General features: G+C 32.6%; 2 protein-coding genes across 5 annotated transcripts in view; one reads left to right on the top strand and one right to left on the bottom strand.

Annotated features, from left to right (window-relative positions):
- Positions 1–833: 833 nt before the first annotated feature.
- Positions 834–6,022, bottom strand: Vkor (Vitamin-K epoxide reductase). Of its 4 annotated transcripts, none has more exons than XM_013309404.1 (4): positions 5,952–6,022; positions 2,878–3,053; positions 2,391–2,488; positions 834–1,078 (listed from the first exon to the last, which is right to left on the bottom strand). In XM_013309404.1, the coding sequence occupies exons 2-4, from the start codon at positions 3,042–3,044 to the stop codon at positions 876–878; spliced, it is 468 nt and encodes a 155-aa protein (XP_013164858.1). In that variant the 5' UTR covers positions 3,045–3,053; positions 5,952–6,022; the 3' UTR covers positions 834–875. The 4 variants fall into 4 exon arrangements, with proteins under 4 accessions (XP_013164858.1, XP_013164857.1, XP_013164859.1 ...); XM_013309403.1 differs by lacking the exon at positions 5,952–6,022 and adding an exon at positions 4,085–4,201; XM_013309405.1 differs by lacking the exon at positions 5,952–6,022 and adding an exon at positions 3,606–3,708.
- A 45-nt stretch (positions 6,023–6,067) lies between these two features.
- Positions 6,068–21,871, top strand: part of LOC106115585 (fibrosin-1-like protein) — a 54,474-nt gene continuing 38,670 nt past the window's right edge. Inside the window, exons 1-2 of the mRNA XM_013309014.1 lie at positions 6,068–6,723; positions 20,189–20,311. Coding sequence (XP_013164468.1) covers positions 6,484–6,723; positions 20,189–20,311 — 363 coding nt within the window. The 5' untranslated portion in view covers positions 6,068–6,483. The remainder of the gene's footprint in view (positions 6,724–20,188; positions 20,312–21,871) is intronic.

Below are 21,871 nucleotides of genomic sequence, written 5' to 3'. Positions count from 1 at the left end.
AATATATTTTACCTGAACCTTGATATATTATCAATATAATAAGCAAATAAAATTATATTCTACAATATAAAATGTTAATATAGTAGTAACAAAAACACTAACAAAGTTAGGCCGCGGCCAAAATGGCAGCGCTAATCAAACAAGGATCGGCAGGACGTTTTGCGTCGGCGTAAACGCGTCGCCGATATGGCGATCACGTCCGCGTCTGCGCACTGATACGCAATAAAACTACGCAAGGAAATGCTTGCATTACTTGCAAACAAATAATAAGAATCTCATATTTAATTTTGATATAAAAGTATTAAAAATTTCTGAAATAAGCAATTTTTTATTAAGATTAACTTAGGAAATGGGAAAAAACATAATGACAATGATACATTTAGGTTACAAATTTATTAGCTTATGTTTCATACAAAAATGGGGATTAAATTCTGGTAATTACTTAATATTTTTAACTGTTAAGAACGATTTTTTTGGCGATATAATTTATATAACATCCGGTGATTGCTTAAAAACATAAGCCAATAAAAACTCGATTTTTTAGGTTAAAAAATGCCATATAATTAGTATTGAAATGCCATTAATTATACTTCTAATCTTTGGAGATAACTTCATACACTTTATAGGAAACACAATTCTCGTTTATAATTTTCACTAGCAAATTGAATTATTTTCCTTTTTTTCTGAAACATACGAATAAGTTAAATGCAAAATCATCTATTTTAAAAGCATGCCATCTATGAACTAAGTCGTTTAAATCTACTCTACAACAGAGGGCGCTAAAAAATGTATTAACATTTCTACACACTAGATGGCGCTACAGAGACCAAATGTAAAGCTTGCACATTTATTTTATTTCAATCTTTGTAATTCGCTTATTTATTTTTGGCAGACAGGAAATTTTTCTTCTTGTTTACAAAGACTAGAAGCATACCATTAACTACATACGTTGAAACGCAAACTATACAAAAATCTAACAGTACAAATAGTAAGAGGTAAGCGAGGTACACACAGGACGCCATCGCTGCTAGGCACAGGAACTGTTGCAGCCGCACTACTGCTGCGTGATCATATGTTGCTGGAAAATAAAAATAAAAACATTTATTATAATTAATACTTATTACAGATTTTCACAGTGTGAAATGTAAGATTGTAATATATCGAAACCACAGAACTAATCAATTGCAAATAAAAGAAATATGTATAAAAAAAACTTTCTCGCGATTTAACGGTCAAACAGAGCTACTTGCTTTTTGTCGACATAAAGAATCTTAACAGGTAAATTTATCAGAATCCTAATTTTAGTATTCAAAAGAGCACGTATTACATAAAGCCATGTTGAATACCTAACACGTTTACGAAATTCAAGTGGTTAAGTGCACAGCAATAAAGTGCTTTACGTGCGAATCGTATTCGAAATCTTTCTCACTTCCCAGGAATAGACGGTTGTAAGAACTTTACGATAACAGTTACTCACGGCTCGTGAGCTACCAAATAAGCGTTGTGAACCAATATTCATCGTGGGCAAATAATCGTAGTGGGCAAATAATCATAGTGGGCAAATAATCGTAGTAAGCAGTTTGCACAAGCCAGCGTACACTGCACAAGTCACGGATTCTAAACATGAATTATGGTGACGCGAAAATTGCCTCCTCAAAGCACTAAATCAGGGAAAGGTGGACAAGATGAATGGCTTGTATCAAACCACGTGATTGCATTTTAGACGATGACGTCATCATAAATACAAACCGAATTACCGTAGTACATCATCATTATTTTAATTATTAATATCTACTATAGTAAATTGTTCAATTATTTCATTGCCTGCCATAAACTAAGTCAAATAAAAGACAATAAAAAATAATGATGACACAGAAATAATAAACATAATTTAATAAGAAAAAAAAAGACTAGACAAATACGTGTTTTTCATTTAGCTTTATGTTTTATTTTATTTATTTAAATATTGTCACTCTAATAAGTATCATAACTATATTAACCAACCTATAAAAATACTTCGAGTCCGTAATACGGCTATTTATAATTCGTTTTTGTTACTGCAAACTAACAATCAATTATAACCGTTTGTGTATTACTTACACGCAAGCTGCTCGCAGTAGTTTTTATTCCGTTTATTCAATTAGCATATTTTTTTATTAGATAAGGTGGTCACTTACAAATGACCAAATACAATTACAATTTGCAACTGTCTGAAGCATGAAAACTCTATGAAAAACACTCCCCTTATGTCATTTACTCCAATTCTATTTTCTATTCCAATTGCGTTACGGAATATCTCTTTATTTACATTTGAGTTAATAAGCAATTGCTTTTTAAGTATGTCTCTAGAAGTATTGTTAGTTGGTATAAAATGTAAAACACCAACTTACATAAAAATATCACAATGCAATAAAAGACGATCCCGTATATACAGTTAGGAACCTCGAAAGATGAATCTTCGGGCACAAATCCAAATCCTTTAGAAAATCTGCAACAAATCATATTAACGTTGTTAATATCAAAAATAAAATTGTTACTGATCTCGCGAGTAAACAATTTTATTCGACAGTCGAAAAACTTATATTAATTATATTAATATTAATTCTTCTAATACCATATTTTATGCATAATAATATGCGAGTTTTTTAACAATAAATATTATATATTTCTCTTATTCCCAAGTTGAAAACAAACTAAACCAGTATTCTTCTAAATTTTAACTTTAAAGTATAACTTTTTGTTACCTCGTAACTCCAGAACAGCTAAGCAGATCTGGATATATAACATAGATTACAATCTGTAACTGTAATAGCACACAGCCTTGTTGTTTTTCAACCCACACGGATAACGTTTAAAATGAAAGAATGTACTACTTACTCAGATGTAAGCACTCGTGTACAACTCGCGTGTTCAGAAAGGTCGCAGAGGGCCTTGTAGCCGGGCCGCGCCTCAGCTGCCATCTCCACGTACAGTGCATACGTCGACACCAATATACCGACAATCGATGTCATTATAATAGCACGGTTTATACCTGTCACTGACATTTTTAATAGCTGAAACAATAAATACAAAAGGTATTTAAATTAAACGTCCAATTACAAGAAATAAAAGAAAATAGATTTTTTGTAATAATATAATCACTGGTTGGACTTACGAAGGTTAAGGATATCGATTGGAAAAGGATACCAAAAAGATTCTTTAACAGAAAGTTAAATAAATACACATCTGGGAATATGAACAAATTTTGTTAAGCATTGTAATACACATGGTAATGATTAAGTTGCTTTTAACTGCCATACTCAAAGTCATTAAAGTTTCTCCCTCAGTGACCCATTAATAATATCTATCAATTCTAAAAAGTCGATATAATCAGAAACAACAAGTTTTTACGGACCCATTATGCATATGATGCGATTTAACACTCTAAAATAATAGCTTTTATTTTAAGGGAAGTAATTAACTACACGAGAAACATGCCGCTTTCTTTTATGATTTTAAAAATCAAAATCAATTCAATGACTGTGGAATAGGGGGACGTGCATGTCGGCAATTTATAGAATAAACAATGGAATGTAAGGTCACGTCGTAAAACGAACACCGTTTACCTCCCCTTTGCGAAGCGTGTACAGACGTTATTATGGTTGTTCAACATAAATATTAAATAGAAAACGAAAATATGCTTCCGTCAGGCGTTTCCATTAGCAAACATAATAGAAAACTTAATAAGCATTTAAATATTTCAAAACATTGTTTTTATATTTTTAAAAATAACCAAAGTTGCACCAAAATACTTAACAATAGGATGAAGAAAAGACAAATTAAAAACTACATGGTACCAACATTGGTAATTATGTGTAATTTTGAAATTTGATTAAATTATAAATAAAATTATTTTGCCTGTCCTATAAAACGTAATAACATCTGTGATAAGTTCACAGATGATATCGTCCGTGACATTTAAAAAAACGACATTACTCATTTACTATTATTATCACATGCGTACAAACACCGGCTTGTAGAAAATCGGCGTCATTACTGCAAATTTTTAAAAACATAAAACTACGTTATACTATGACAAAATTACCTTGTTTAATAAACAGCGTTGACTAACACTACTCAGGAATCAAAGAGATAATAAACAAATTATTTTATACCAAAGTTACTTAAATTATCATGAGATTACACAACCTCACTCCGTCAAATCACACGAACAACTGATAGGAAATTAGGAATCCATATTAATGTTATGTATCGAATACTCCGTGCGTAATAATTATGTTAATTTTATGATTCTGAATATTAAATTATTCATCATCAACCATATGACTAAGTAATCTACATAATCTGTTTAGTCATATTAATATAACGCTTTATAACATTATTATTTCTTAATTTATAAAATAAGTAAAATAAAAAAGATGTCCTCATTATCTTAGAGACGGATAAACTTTGTACCTGGGACGCCTTAGATTATGGCTAAATCCAACAAACAAGTTTTTTTTACAACACTGGTCTGATAGGTGTCTTAACATTTGCATCTAAACAGGGACAGAATATCTCTCAAATCTTTCCAGGGCATGCAGGCAGCAAGGAAGTACATGTCCTCCGACCACTATCCAAAAGTACAATCGTACTGAATACCAGAGTGAGCAAGGAAATTGTTATAAATATCTGTTCTTCATCTGATGTTTGAGTTATCAAATCCATTTAACATGCAATTCAGGAAATAAAAAGAAAAAAACTGGAAGTATCAGGTTACTCTTCGGATTAATTTCGGATAGTTAAATCATTTTTGTGTTGCTATTATTATAAATGCAAATATTTGGAAATATGGATGGATAGATGGATATTTATTGGAAGGGGACTCTAAAACGGCTGGAAGGATCCCACTGTAATTTGGGACAGATTTGGAATATAGCCCGGAACAACACAAGTTTTTTCTTTTATCCCCATCCTATGCATCCCCTACTCCGTCATATCCACATCCTCTTCCCATCCTTTCCTTATAACAAAAGGATGGGAAGGAAAAGGGGGTCAAATTAGACCTCCGGTAATATAAGTATAACAGCAGTTTCTTTTGCTTAGTTTATTATTATACAAAAGACCAAGCCACGGCGAAAAGTATTGATTGGGGTATGTATAATGAACCAGAAATAAACATGATCCTAGGAGAATGTTTATTGCTGGTTTCTGGTGATCTTATTTGTTTTTCTAGAATCTCATAGAAGATCTCACGAAATGGATATTCATGATCCCTGCCTAACCCTTTCTGTGTTAGGGACCAGAAAGTTATGTTATGTAGTGCTGAAACAAATTATTCATACACACTGTGTTATATAGAGAAAATAAAGTATAGCATGGGCTTGTATAAAAGCAGGAACATCACACAGTTAATTTTTTTTAATCAATTCAAAAATTTACCCTTTAATACTTATACTTATATTTATACGATTTATCAAATCTATTTGTTTAGTATGAAAAATAATAATTGTTTTTTTTTTTACATTTAAAAATTAAATAACAAATTCAAACAACTATAATAAAAATATTATCTTGAACGTATCTCAACACAAAATGTCAAAGACGAACATGCGCAAACTTCACACTCACTCGTTTCAAACTGGTAACACAAAACACCTCTCAAAACGAACCCATAAACACAAATTCAGACCTTAAACCTAAGGTTTACGTTCTAAAATTCCGTGAAACATTTAGAAAATATGTAATGCAATACATCTAACGTGTTCATACTACATGGTACCAACTTAAATAATAAAAATTGTACGTGCACATACTGGACAATTTATTTTATTTTAAATCGATAGTTTTTATTATATTTAATATATAGGAAGCCTAAAAATATGCAAATATATTATTTGTGTCCTAAGTATCAAAATTTATAGTAAATCTTACTAATTAAGAGTAAAATAGGTCAACAAAATAATATTCACCTTATGACATAGAAAGAGAACCCCATAAGTGTTAGAAGAGGATAACCGACAGCCACATTGCCAATGACGCCCGATATCGCGGAATGTTCTTTGCGTTATGTTGGTAGCCCTGTTTTAGTTCACCATCGCGACCGCAACGCAGCGTTGGCGTCGTGCAACACCTTTCATTGTATTGACTATTGACTGATTCCGAACACAGAGAATAATGTATAAATCTAATTTATCGTTTTATTGTCTTAGTTCTTGTTAAATTTTATTGTAGTATATATTAGTATAAGTGTAATTATGTCCCCGTTTACGTAAATGTGAAATAATACAGCACATTGAGTGTTACGCGGCCATTTTACTTGCAATGCGGCAACGGTGTACGATCCGCCATTGGAAACCACTAGTGTCTTTTTCTGCGGGCAGTATTTGTAATTCGTCGAATTACAAAGCATAAAAACAAGGTATACAATGTGTGATAAAAGTGTAGTGCGGACTTTAGTGTAGTGAAGCACGGTGGTCGGGTGTTTCGAATAATGTGCGAACGATGGAAAACGAAGTGAAGCAGCGCAATCAAAGAAATAGGCGAAGGGAGCGGGCGCAGCGCATGCAAGCACAGCGAGAGAGCAAAGTTAAGGATGGGGACAGCGGCGAGGACGAGTCTCCGGCGAGAGAGAAGCCGCCTCGTCCTCCAGCCAGGAGAAAGAAGTCGAAGGAGCCGCTCGGGGAAGAGGATATCATTGATGGTTTCGCCATAATGGCATTTCGCACCTATGAAGATCTCGAGGTAATTATTCACATAAAATATATCCTCTGTTTTACATCTTTAGACGTTTCCTTTGTAAAGAAGTGTATGGAAACTAGGTCTGGTAGGTATATAACGCAAAACTATTTATTATTCTATCGAATGAAGATCCTCGGCTATTGTTTACCTTTACATAATACAACTCATGTCATACCTATATGTATTACAATTCTATTTACTCAAATACAATATAAATTTTTTAAAAATATTTATCTCCCTCCAATTAACTTTATCAAATCAAAACGATATCGTAACCAATTGATTAATTTTGCAAAATTATATGGTCTTCTTTTTGTGAATTCCATTATAAAAACGGCGCTCCGTAATAGCTTGGACGTCGTCTCGGAAGTGCAATGACCTATTGAATGAACTCTAAGTACTTTTATTTACCAAGCTTAATATGTCAATATAAATTCATGTGAATGATAACATAATGATATGCAGTCATTTTCTGAGGGGATTTGTAGTCGATATGTTGTAAATAGTATAGCCATTGTGAGCAGCTGACTTGTGGAACGACACTGAGAGTACAGTACGAGAAGTGCACTGCTGTGGTCTCCCACTAAGTGTAAATTTGGTCTAAGTGAGCTTTCGCTCGTTTGTGTACACAGACGACAATTTGTCTTGTATGCTGAAGTCATGCACAATAAAACGAGAATTCTGCGCTAACATTCTAAATTATGGCGACGGGTCTGCCGTTTGTGGCCCATTGGAGTGCGCGCGTATATTATAGGTCCGAACAGGTTTCTTTGCTCCTATTTAATTCACCACATGCGGTGTGCAACGTTTATGCAATTTTTGCACACAATGCAAGCAGTTTTCTGTGTAAAACCAGTTTTTTTTTGCAAAAATTACGAAAGCCAAACAGCTAGCATATGGTCAACAACCGTAAGCGGGACTCGGTTTCTTTGGAAATCGGTATTAATACAATATTATATACACGCATATATACATCATATACGCCATAACTTCATATTATATGTGTTTGTTGCCAAACAATGAATACTTACGACCACCTATAAAATTAAGTACTATAACTGTAATAAATATCCCTTTAATATTTTCAATTCAATCATAATAAATAACACAGACCGCTACTTATATTAGTAATTAGTTTTAAAAGAAAATGTAAAGTAATTTTGTAGTTAAATACCAAAGAAACATAATCTTGTCGTATATACTTTCTAATCGGCTGTCCTCTCTGACCCGGCGATCAATGCCTTCTTCGTTTTCATATTGAAAAAAAAAACGTTTCGTTAACATATTGAGACAAGGCAAATAAATTTTGTCTAGCAAAAGATTATACGAAAATTACTTTAAGAAGATTTAAATATTATTATTCAAAATATGTATTCTTGTGTAAGTTGTCTAGTTGGCGTCTTATTTATTCTTTAGTATTAATTATATTATGTATGAACAACTTTAATTTTGAGTCGCTTATACAACAAATGTAGATTCCAATGAGCTAATTTACCTATGTTGAAATAATAAAAATAAATCTGTTGGTATTATACATTAAAGATAGAGTAGGTAATCCGAGGTAATCCAAAGATAAACTAGTAAACCGCATTTCCCGCCTTTCCAATCGGGTTTATAAAGCGATCCTTAATCTGTTAAGTTAAATTTATAAAGAGCTCGTCACATCTTAATTCGGTTTAATCATAATACCCATTAGTAGATGTCTGTCAGCTGTAAAATATTGGAGTTCGCTTTCACCATACGACTTATAAATCCTTTTTAAAATGTATTGTTTACGTATACAAAGAAAAGGATTTTTTTCACATACAATTTATCGCAGTATTGGTTTCCAAGGCCTTCGTTTATAATTTGATACCAGTCTATGTCTTGCGTGGGACCTTTATAATAATGAAGACTGAGAATCCTTTTTGACCTCTTTTGTTGCATGATGTCAGCCTCTATTAAAAATGAAACGAAAATCTATCATGTGCTTTATCAATTAAGAACTATTATTGTTTAATAGCTTCCAATTTCAAATTATCTGTAATTACGTTCTAAAGGTCTATCTTGCATTGATTTCAACAAGCAACTTAATAATGGATAATTTGACGCAAAAAATATATTTTTTGTCTCTAAGAGTATTTAATTAACTTTAAATTTTTATTTAAATTCAATAATTATGTCTCAAACAATTGATGCTTAATATAAAATTATAATTTCCTTAATTTGAATTGCACACAATCAAATTTTAATGGTAGAAGTAACATACTAATAATAAGCTTGGTTATTAAGTAGTGTTTGGACTCAATTATATCGAATTTTAATCAGGAGAAATTAACATCCAATTGAAATTCACAATTTTAAAATTTAAATGGTATTAAAAGGTTTAAAGAGAGTTTAACGTACGTGCGCGTACTTAAAATTATTTCAATAAAAGACGTCGAATTAAAAACTGACGGCAGCGTGACCGTGTCATCGGAGCGGTCGGCGGCCACCGGCCACAAAAACAATAAGTAGGTATGAGGTAAATGAATTTATTTCCCACGCCGCGCTTACCATGTCCCCGCTTCAATCAAGGACCTTATCGAATTAACCAGTGTCATGATACTTTTAATCCGCTCCGTTGCTAACCTAACGTACTTTTTGTATTATAAACTTCTAACATGAAATGCTTGAGAACATTTCCGTTCTAACGGAATTTGTCTTTTACCTTTTTATAATAATGTTAACTGAAATTGCAATAAATAAAGAAGATTATATTTATATACGTACATGTATACGTGAATGGTTTGTCGAATCATATTATTCAATTGCAATTAAATAAAAGTGAATTTTAGGATGATACTTGATAATACTTCGGTTATAAGACTTTAACGAAATTGAATTTACCTGCTTACAAAAAGCTTTATTGGGAAAAAGTGAGGCCAAACAGTTCTTTGTAAAGACCATATGTTGCAGAATCCTTTTTGGTCACGGGCTTAACGTTTATTATTAATCACTTTGTAAATGAAAAAAATGTTGGTATCACTTGTTAAAAAAAACCAATCTTATTAGATTCTTTAAGCTTTTGTGAGACATTATTATAAACTGTCCGGTTTCAGCACCGAATAGTTTTAAGCCCATCGGGACCCATTATCAGAGTGAGTGGTCTGGTATTGGTCCGCGGATGCGGCCCGTTGCTCAGAAATGAGAAATCATAATTAAATAATAAGGCTTAGTCTTACGGCTATTGCTGCACTGATAAAACGATCATTTCATTGAATAAAAACTAATATGCAGACTAATGTCAGCATTTCAGAAACGAAATGTGACATATGTGTACTTGATTGAACGCCAACGTGTGCTTAAACAAAATCAATATAAGTTTTATAAGATGAAGCATGAGCGGGAGCGGCGACCAAGTGTCTCGTCTTCAGACGCCCCGCGACACCCCCCAGTCTCCTCGAAGCTCCCCGGGGCTCAATGTTAGCACGTCGTCACATAAATACTTACCTGGGAAAAGTTTAAACCGCTGCCTTCTGCTTTTATTACCGCCCATGCTGTTCCTTAAATTGTACAAAGTTGTCGACACTAGTCGAAATAAGTGTAGGAAGTTAGTTGCGATTAAACTTCGCCCATTACGAAACTGTTTGCTGAGCGAAATGTTACTTGTATTTAACATTCCTTTTCTTCTCTATTTAAATATAGTTACTAGTTTTATAACGCTTTTATAAGCTTGCGATGAATTCCTGTGAAATAAATTTTAAAAATGTAATTATGTGACGACTTTGTTGTAGAGCAAAAAGTTTGAATAAAAAGAATATAAATGCAGTTTACGGCCTTTGTGCCAGTGGCAACTCAATTCGAGTGCCTTTTATTTCAACAAAAAAATGTTTTAGAAAAGAAGCAAAGCTGTGCAGTTGATGTAAAAAAAGTTTATTTTTTATCAACTAGCCGAGCATGCAAACAAATGGTGTAAGGAGGGAAGGCGGAAGTCGGAGTGATTGTTGCTTTGTTTTATACCTGTTGTTATAAACACGCCGCTAGTTATATTTAATTCAACCGTTACTGCATTTATATTCTAGTACGCTTAGTTTGTGAATATAAATGGGACTGAAAAGCTGCAATTTTTTACAAAGCAATTTCTTCCTTTCACGTTTTTATCATTAAACGACGTAATAAGACTAAAACATTTTTTTTATTAATATAAATTCTTTCTCAAGGTTAGGACCTAATTACGTAACACTTCATTTAATTACTTACTTTTTAGATTACATTAAAGGCACGAACAATGGAGACGTTCATTGTTTCGTTTTAATGTCACTGTATAAAAAGCTGTATCCGTTTTAAATTTAGTTAGAGACACTTTAAATTCGATACAGATATCAAGCGCATCCTTGTTCGCATCTCTTTATTGAAAATCAAAATCGATGAATTTCGTTGACGTAATTATGGGATAGTCTTCTTTCATGGGAAATTTATCTAGCATCACAAAATTTGATGACCAACTGACTCGTATAAATTACTTTATCTATTGTCGTCAACAGTTTTCTATAAAGCAAAGTATTACATTTACGAAATATATTTGATAAATTTTAATTAGATAACGTCGAAATGCCAAGCAACATCTATTTTCGCATACTTATTCAATATGAGGCACTTAAGAATTGTTATATGAATAGAATATTAATTAAAGTTTTTTTTTGTTTTTTAATGATACATTAAAATTAAAATGTGATATAAATCTATTGCATTTTAATCGTGTTTTTATGATTATTTATTCGTAATTAGGTATTTTATAACCAGTCTCAATATTCATTTCCATATTGGTTTACATATCGGTATAGTAATGCGAAAATAAAACACGCACAAGATATCACTTACAAAAATAATAAATTAACAAACTTAATATGTTGCGGTGCATGTTGCGTGTTAGATACTCGTGAAGCAAATCGCTTGTAAAGTTCATCATTAAATAAATTTATTATTTGCGTGCTGAGGATACTTTGAACTATGCTAAATGAAAATATCCGATTTATTCTTTTCTAGTACACACTATATCAAACACTTACCACATACTTCAGCTATATTTACGATGCAGAACGATAAATACTCACATTCCGGTTTTGTGTAAACTATTAATGCAAACAATAAACTGTATTAAATAACAAACACTAATGATGTAACAATATTAGGGTAAAGAGTTCTTAATAGAAGTTCAGCTTCAAATTTGATTACGATACTCTTACCGATTGTGCGCCACGGTCCACCCTCAGACCCCCTTTATTCCATCTCCTTGCCTCCCTCTTCACGCTTGCGTTCCCGCGCCAGCTGTAATTTCAGTGCATCTGACAGTTATATTCACTCGTGAGCCCCCGACTACATCTTTAATGCTCCTTTGCATTGACTTTCGGCTATTTTCTGTTATTCATATCTTTACATTTTCAGTAAAGATGCAACTTTTTCACAATATTGTTTTTTCAACGACCATATTTTAATATGGCAGATCATGATTTTAATTTTACAATATCTGTATCCAATTTCATGCTTCTCAATGTCAAAGTAACATGACACGAGCTGTAATTAGCGGTTTAAGATTCCGTAAGCCTAAAGATCTTTAATATACTTTTTATTTAAAATTTGTCCAAACCCGTGTGAACTTACCATCATATCTTGAAAGATCTCTGAATCTTTTCACATTACAGCGATAATCTTTTGAAACAGTTCCTCTAACACCGAACCGGTTTAATATTAACACAAAAATATACATGGATACATCTAAAGATATGAATCTTGCTACGGTATTTAATGCTGGCGTGTCATCAAGGTTTAAATTTGCTTTGTATGTCTGATATGGCTTATCGGTGCGATGGTTACGTTCAACTCGTGTGACGTTCGATAAGCGCATAAGTATTTGCTATTTACTAACAAAACCGGCACAGTTTCCCTCCGAGCAATGTGCGAACAATGTGCCAGCTTTTAAAATGTACAGCCGCTCTTTGCACGCGGTGTTAAACTAAATAACTTTCCCGTTCGTACGGTGATTGTCTTACTGTTCCATTTCTAGTTGACTTTGAAATAAATACCTTTTATAAACACATTAGAAAACGTTCTATCGTTTAATAGTTTGACTATTATGTTGTTCAACATAATTGACTTAACAAAATTAACCGATTTATAATTCATAGCAACTGTTTTACGTGTTTTTATAATATTATTTGCAGACTTTAAGCTCTTATCGCTTATTGACCGTTGTTATGGCAAGTTTTATAGTAGGATTGTAGTTAGAGAAATATAAAGTCTGTAGCAACATAATTAATGTTTAAACATTGATTAGCGACCGTGAAGTGTACATTAGCACATATAACCGATTATTGCTCGACACAATACAAACATGTGTAACATATTGCACCATTACCGTTCAGCGCACGTCAAGCTAGAGCAAATGTTTGCGGTGAAGTTAGAAGCGCTGCCGTGACGCTACATCGGAACTAACTACTTAATAATATTTACTAACTTGTGTATGAAACAGTATATCATAAGTATTAAGTACTTACTGAACACATTGTCGGCTTAACGACTATTACTTAAATAGTCTATGATAGAAGAATCTATCTAGATTAAAGAAAAATGATGAAAAAAAGAAAAATGCACTAATTTCTAAAACAAGATGCCCGTCTCTTAGGTATATTGTTATAAATTATCGTCAAAAATGTTTAGAAAAAACATAATGCAAATTGAGTATGACAAAGTAAAACTTTCTAGGTCTCACAAGGGGTCAACCATGACTTCAAAGGCCATTAACCTCAACTAAAATATCATTTTCCATCTCTGTCTCGAGTAAAATGCCTAATAGACGTGAGAATAATTTTTTTTCCGTATCATGTGTATTATAATAACATTACATAATGTTGAAACCTTAACAATGGCTACACAGATGTCAGCCGGTTACGTCGAAATCAATTTTCTCTGAACACCCGGCCCCGAAGGCATTTACTTAGTTGGATATGAATATAAACACAACGAAGCCTTCATTTTACTATCACTACAAATTGAAGCTGGCGGCTTTACGAATAGGTAATGGAGTAGATTTATTCAACAATGTCCATGAATTATTTAATATACCTGAATAAGTTTGAATTTATTGCTTTGTAACCTAGTTTACTTTATCCATCGTTTTGTGTAAACCAATATTAATAGTATTCATGATTGGATCATGTTATTTTAATAACGGGAATTATTAAATACATTTTCAATTTAATCCCGGAGTAATTTGAATAATAAAGATAACTTGTTTAAGGGTATTGTGGCTTATATAATAATGGAAAATGTTTTTATATGTCTCGTAAAGAATTTTGATTATAACTCTACAAAATATGTAGGAGTAAAGCTTTAACGCCTTTTTTATATATTTAATTATATAATGAATGACCACAGTTCTATTACTATATACTATAATAGTGCAGAGTTAATTAACAAAAAGTCGCAAACTCCACAGATATCATAATACAGTCGTACCATCATATAACAGTAATAGCATATTCAAAAGTGACAGTTATAAAAACTTAGCAAACAGAAGTCTTTGTATTATCATGACAGGTGGCCAGCCTTTCAGAATGTAAAGGCAATTTATTACTTCCAGAAACAGCAAACTTGTTTATTAACGTTTAAGTGACCCGTCTACCGCAACAACGACGTGCGGTTAACTGGAGCTATCGATATGTGGGGGGTCCCTTTCAGAAGTACATGCTGTAATATAACGTTTTGTAAAAACACTCAAACGTAATAAAGCACCCACCGAAGATTGCTACGCAAGACCTAGGTAGCTAATACCAAAATTCTCTATTTGATTGTATTATTTACGTACGTAGTTAATGGCTAGAACAATTAGTACAGATTTTTATGACCATTTAATACGAAAAAATATTTGTTTTATGATATGTGTCCTGAATTTATAATAGTTTGATTTTTTTATACAAATAACTGAAAGTCACTTTGGTATCCCACTTTTGTCTGTCATTAAGTAACAAAGTTTGAGAAAGCCGTTGTTAAATTAATTTAATAATTATATTAAATAGGTCATTAAGTTAGTCGACCAATATTTCCTGCTCTTTTAGACTGTTAACTAATGACTTAGCTCTGGATAATTAGGTTTAAAAAGCGTTTAAGGTTATGGACTATGTGCGGTACTAAATATATTATATTTCTGGCCGAAATAAAATTAGGAAAAATTAAAAACGTAAGCATAAATATTTGCTTCTATTGAAAACAATTTAGTTTAAGTGAAGGAATAGGTGACAACATATCGAAAAATTGTTTAAATAAAGTGTAGGGTGAATACAGTAGGTCACCGCCACCCCGCCCGACTGGCCGCTCGGCGGTGTAATGGCCAGCCGGCACGCGACGGCCGCGACAACCGTTTACAAATATTTCTATTACACCCCCTCAGTTAATTGCTTCCTTATTCCGCTATCGTACACCATCGTAAATCTATTATTAACTCGAGCGTCGGCGCGGGACTCCGTCGCACTTTGACGTTGTTTATTAGCGGTTTGTTTGCTCGTGAATTTATCGCAGTCAAATTGATTCGTTCAGAATTGTTTACATTGTGGCTTTGCACAGTAATGTAAGCAAGAACTCGACCGACTTTCGTTTAGCCGTAACAAGAAATACTCTTGTTTGGATAATACTTAATCCCCGTGAGTTCTCCGCTGAATAATTCTTTATACATTTTGTTTACTTATTTTTGCACTGTACAATAAATATTTAAAGAGAAAACATAGTATTCTACAAACAGAGCGTATAATATTGTAAGTTTTTGAGTAAAATGCTGTTATCAAATTTGGAAAAATAACTCAATTATAAATGTAAATTAAAACAGATCACACGTTAACTCAGTCGGCTAATGGAATTTTTTCTATTGTAGTTTAAATACCAAAATTAAATGTAAATCTATAAATAGAGCGATAAAAAATCACACGAGGCAGGAGTTTTTGCCTTTCATGGTCTTTTGCTTGCTTTGTTAAATAATAATTGTTAAGATGCTCTTTGCAATATTACAACAATGTATCACTTGTTAACAATTTTACATAATTACTTTTATACACGTGTAAATGTTTTTTGCTCTAACTGCTAATAATGCATTATTTCTTATCAATGGCTATCTATTTTTTGTAAATTTAAGATTGAATAGTTATTACTTTTGGTACAGTCTTTTTTTGTAGATTTTATTTCTAACCACTTTTACTTTAACCACGCAGATAATATATGAATTAGTTTGACCTTCTATAGATTTGCTTATTTGTTTAAAGTACGTAAAAACCATATTTATTTACACTAGGAAATTCACACTGTTATTTTACAAACGTGTATATTTCGGATTAGTTTTTAGTAATAACAATGTGAGATATAACGGCTTGGATGCTATTAATTTCATGGTAATATTAATTGTGTATCATAAACATATTATGTTGTATATATTTGTTTGATTATTAAACAACTGTGTAACTAATTACTCGAGTGTAAATATATTATAAGTTCAACCAATCAATTAGAGTTGTACCGGTTAAAGGAATAGTTGATTGCGCACGCTTGCATCTACTAGGATCGCATAACCATTCATTACCGTACACTCTGGTATCTAATCCTAAGCGCTTACTCGCGCTAACTCTGATGACTTAATTAATGAGCCGCCGTGTCGCTAGTAATTAAACGATTCCGGAAAATTGAACTCCAACGACGTCGCAGCCTGCGGTCGTCGCCGGATTAAAAACAAAATGCAATTTGGTGCTCAGCGCCGACGTCCGACCCGGATTCATGATTATTAGGAGCAAGGTCGTTACGTGCAAAAATTTACTACCAGTTTTATGTGTGCATTTAAGTTTTATTTTTAAAGAGATAACTACGTTCTAACTGATATACAAATAACTGCTAAGAAAATATGTTTTTATTGATGTATTTATTCTGAATCCCAAGTTACAGTATTCAGTCTCTATTAAAATTTCCTCGAAACCCATTAAAATAATTCTCGTAATGATATGTAGACGTACAAAGAAATAACAAGCTTTGTATCTTTTCAGAAATATTTATTAAATTTAACATGTTTCCACAAATTTAGTCTTGTTACATTTTATAGCATAGTTAGATAGGAAAGAATTCGACGCCCACCAACAAATGTACCGTATAATAAATAATATTGTGTGAGCGTCAGATTTGCGCACCTAATTTTTCAATCGATGTAAACATTCCATTTGGCTTTGTACCGAGAAAATGTATGTAAAACTTTATCGAGTATGCGATAATTTCCATCGGTTTCGCCACATATTGTGTGCTACATAATGTATAATATTTACGTTCCTTGGATCTCTGCCAAGAAGTACTTTTTCAGCGATGAATCACGACTAAGCATGCTGGTGACAAAACTAACAGGTTATTTAATCATAGAACATATTATTCAAAAGCGAGCCAAATTGTTTTGACATGTTCTTTACTCATGTCCTCACAAACTAAACAGTCAACATATAAACAGACTAAATTAAGAAAACGTCCAGTAGTTGATGTTTGTTTAACATTTGTTAGCATTTTATAATACTATCCACTATGTTATTTTTAAAAGTGAACATATTTTGACACAAATTAGCTAACCCAATTACGTAAATTAGTAGGTACGTAATAACTCTTCGATCAATAATTTTGTTATTATTGCCTCGTAATGCTCGTGTTCAAACTTGTCACATTAGTAATTAATTTGTTACTGGTAAAGCAATTACGGTAAATGAGCGTTGTCGGCGGGCCGTTCACGTTGCGAGCCGCCTTAACCGATGCTAATTATTAGATACAATCTTATAAACACGGCCTCTATTAACATTCGACTCTCCAAATTGCTCATAGTAATTATTTAACAACAAGTATAACAATAAAATTTTCCCATGACTCTTTATAGCCGCCTAATAACGACGACCTTTAACTAAGTACTAAACGTTCAACAACATAAACGTTTTCATTAAAGCACTCGGAAATTCATCGCGAGAATAATAACGAGTCCGCAGTAGATAAATTTAATTTTACAACGAATAAATCTCTTTAGTACTGTGACGAAAACAAAATTCTCCCGAGATCTTTATTTGGCTGCCACAAAAGATTTTATACAATTCATTTCAGTCTCATAAAAAAAGTTATCACGAGTTCACAGAAATCGCGGCGAGCTATTTTTCTGCGGGCGGTTGTTCTCCCCGTGGGAAAGCCGTTTTAAGGCCAAATTAATGCCTGCGACCATGTCATTTTTGGATGATACGCTCTTTTTCGGTCGCTATTAAAATATTCTACAATAAACAATTTTTGCTTAACAATAATTTTATAGAGAAGGAAGGCAAGAAATACGACTCGACATTACAATGTCCGGTAAAAATTTAGTGATATTTTATTTGAATTTATATTATTTTAAACAATTTGAACGCACAGGAACTAGACATTTAGTGTTAGATTTTTATACGCTCTAATTATTTTTTATCGTTGGAAAATATGCGTAAGCAAATGGTTTTTATATTGTGTTTTGACTATAAATTCAAATTTAACCTTTTATTATGACTACAAAAAATTACTAAGGCACTCTTAAAAAATTCAATGACGTCTTTCACAAATTTATTTCTTTTGTTATGGGACTTTTTAAATTTAATGATTAATTATTTTTCATTTCAAACAAGTAACGTTTACTAGGAGCATGGTTTGATTATACAACGTTCTTGATCACACAGTTGTTTTAAAGGGAGTTAATGATTTAATGTTTACTTAAATTGCTCGTTTAGTTATAACAGTACTAAAACTAACAACTTGTAAGTAGTTTTGTATTGTGTTATGCAAGTTTTGATCCAACTCTGTAAACGGATGACTGCTAGTGGCATTTAGGTAGAGTGCTTCCGTAATGCGAAGTGTTAGTGGTCGATACCGGATGTTGTGTTTGGATAATTGTTAGCTTCACTCTGTAGCTTTAGGGCGATCTATAACTTTCGTAAACCTAGACAAGTTATTAATACTAAAATACTTTTCAAAAGTTCTACTTCCTACTAATATTATAAATGCGAATGTTTTTATGTATGGATGGACGGATATTTGTAAGAAGGTATCGCTGAAGTTTGGCAAAGATGGAGATAGCCTGGAAGAACACATAGGGTACTAATTAAGTTTTTTTTAATTCCGCGTGGAAGGAGTCGTGGGCTACAGCTACTTTATTTATAAACATACAAAAACATGATTCAGTAGCAAAAAATCATTAAACATTTTAATATAAAATTAAATAATTCCGCATACTGTAATAAAATTTGCTTACTTTTATTGTATTCGATTAATCTAAACAAGTTTTAGATGTTTTATCTTCTGTTTTATTGGATCAAGATTACATAACTACATTTTGAATCTCGTTATTACATTAGGATGAATCCAACTGTTTACATATAGTAGTAGCAGTGTTTAATATCAACGTTAAAAGCATTAACTTGTAGTAGAGCTCGACTGCGGCTTAAAGGCTCAATAAAAGCGACAAGTGTTTGCGTGAGTTCTTTCTGCACTCTAATACATCATAGTACACGTAGTTAACATCGCAAATGGAGTACACAGACATAATAAATGTGTAAACACTTTTATTTTGTGTAATAACTTTAGTTGAGAAATACATGTACAAATTTATTAATTTTGCTATACAAAGGATACAATTTGTTTGACGCTTAAAACGTTTAGATATGAATATAAGATAATTTTATTTATTCAAATTCAAAGTTCAAAAAATTTAAAAGATATTAAACTTTTTTTTTCATTAATTTGACTAGACACTACGATTATTTAAACTGTCTAATATAACATGTTTAAAAGCTAAGAACATTTGGCATTTGTATTCGATTATGAGATAAAACATCTCGCAACCAAGTCTAACATAATATGTCTGACATCAATAAATTCAGCAGGAAACCTCGTAGTTTTACAGCTTTACGAAATGACTGTCTCACGAGGAATGCGCCCACGATAATCTCACGCGTCAATTTAGACCTTGTGAATTATTTGAAATCGTGATTTGCCATTTATTTTCTTCCAAGTTTTTTTTTAATTTAAAGAATTTTTATTTATTTCTCTTTGCTACAGTCTTTACTTTATCAATAAAACTATGAATTGTATCTCATATTAGTCTGTCATCGAATATAATGTACTTCGTCTGGCGCTCTAATCCATTAGATACGATTTTATTCGTGAATATATTGTGGGATAGATGTTGGCTTGCTGAAGTATTTATTTGTTACCTACAAAATATTTCGTGTTTCAATTCCCTTGGGAAAAATTACCAATTTAAAACTAAATCAAATATACTTCAGGTAGATAATTAAAGAAAGCAATTAAGCGTGAGAAGATAAGAAAAAAGGTTAATTTTGTTTCCGGAATAATCCTTTTTGCATAAATGTAACATAGAATAAAGTATTTATATTGTTCGAGTATTTATGGTTAAATTTAATTTGTTTGTTGTCAGGCTGCTGTAAAATGCGCTTCTTCACCTCGTACCAACGCGTTGTCGACAAAGCCGCGACTACCCCTCGCAGCATTGGCCGGCGACGCTCCCCGGAACCACCCACCCAACAATGTCAACTCACACGTAAGTACACAAACACAAAGTATAATCAAACCTTCATTGCATGCCAATCAAAATCAAAATATTTTATCCTGTCATTAAGTAGGTAAGCCGATTTCCAATCAACATTTTTTTCTCTATGATCTGATTGTAAAGTGTAATCATTACGTTATCTGTATATTTTATCTATTGATACGAAGGAACAATCCATGCTTATAAAATGAAAGAGACCAGTTTTGTTATTTTACGTTCGACATTAAAAATGTAACTCGTATAACGTGACTAAGACGTCCTTGTTTTCAACTCTAATAGCGTGTTCGAGTGTAACTTTTAAATGAATGTTTTAACAGCAATGTGCTGTTGTAATTGTTATTGTTAACGCTATAATTCAATCGATAATATCGAATAATCGATATATTACTGCGTGCTTTCTCACCGGCCGTGCTCAACGTAACGTTAATGCATCGGGTGATCTCACGCGTCTAAATGCAGCCGGTCTAAATCTGTATGCTATCGGTGTGCCTCTTCCGGACCTTGCTTTCTCGCCAAACGCATAATATGTACGTAAACTGCCACTCGACTTGTCAACGCGGTCTCCGAGGCCGATGGAGAACCGACTCACGTAAAGTGCCGTGTGTAGTTTCATGTTAGCACTTGTGAGCTTGTGTGCGTGTTTACTAAACTCGTTAACAGTTTACTAAAGCATAAAGTGTAATTGAACACCGAGTTTACAAGCCAACCCTTTAGTTTCGTTTCTACCAGTTGTAAATAAAAACACTTAACTGGTGGTATAAATACTTTTATAAAAGCCAGAATTTTTATTCTGTATCTCGATTTACATGCTCTTAAAATTATGACATACTTAAAATTATGATAAAATTAATGGTTCTTAGAATATTCCTTAATAATATATTGTATTTTTAGTGTGATCGGATTTTAGGATTGAAACGGAAGAATAAATTAAAATATATTTGTGATTCTAATAAAAAGACTATAAGCATGTTATTATTAGAATTTACCATTTTTAAAATTGTCCGTGGTTTAATGCGGTCTTTATGAATGTTAACGGCGTAAATAAAGCTAGAGCTGTAATTAAAAACTTTTGAAACAACGCTTTCATTGGCTGCGCGGATGCACCGGATTGTTGTGTCGAGTTGTTGTTTTTTTGTTGAACGGGTGTCGGTAGTAGCAAGACGGACGTTTGTGAATCACAATGCGCATGAATATTGCAGTGGATAAAGCTTGGATGGTATGGGGAGGATTGTGGACGGTCGGAAGCGTGCAGTCGACACGATATTAAAATAAAATGCCGGCGAACCCGACGCTCGTGCCCGGTATTACCTACCTATCTTCAGCTCTCACATTTTATGCGCTACCTTTATAAATTGGCCGATCATCGACGGCCAGTTCAAAGCAAATATTTGATTTTTATGTCTTCCCAGTGTTTATGTGAGGGAAATGTTTATACGACATGTTTTAATACGAATATTTCTTTTATAACATATTTATTTGATAGGAGTTTTATTTACGTTACACAAAAGTCTTTTTCGATACACAATGTTATCACAGCGTTATTTGTATTGG

Source organism: Papilio xuthus, unplaced genomic scaffold (assembly GCF_000836235.2).
Source record: "Papilio xuthus unplaced genomic scaffold, Pxut_1.1 DF827777.1, whole genome shotgun sequence".
Lineage (NCBI taxonomy): Eukaryota > Metazoa > Arthropoda > Insecta > Lepidoptera > Papilionidae > Papilio > Papilio xuthus.
Note: the sequence above shows the minus strand (reverse complement) of the source record. Positions and strands in the feature narration are given on the sequence as shown.

Coding starts and splice junctions, on each gene's coding strand:
- Vkor (XM_013309404.1), bottom strand. CDS start 3,044: ATGTCAGTGACAGGTATAAACCGTGCTATTATAATGACATCGATTGTC. Junction 2,489..2,877: donor ACACGAGTGCTTACATCTGA/GTAAGTAGTACA, acceptor GATTTGTTGCAG/ATTTTCTAAAGGATTTGGAT. Junction 1,079..2,390: donor TTGCATTGTGATATTTTTAT/GTAAGTTGGTGT, acceptor TTTATTTTCCAG/CAACATATGATCACGCAGCA.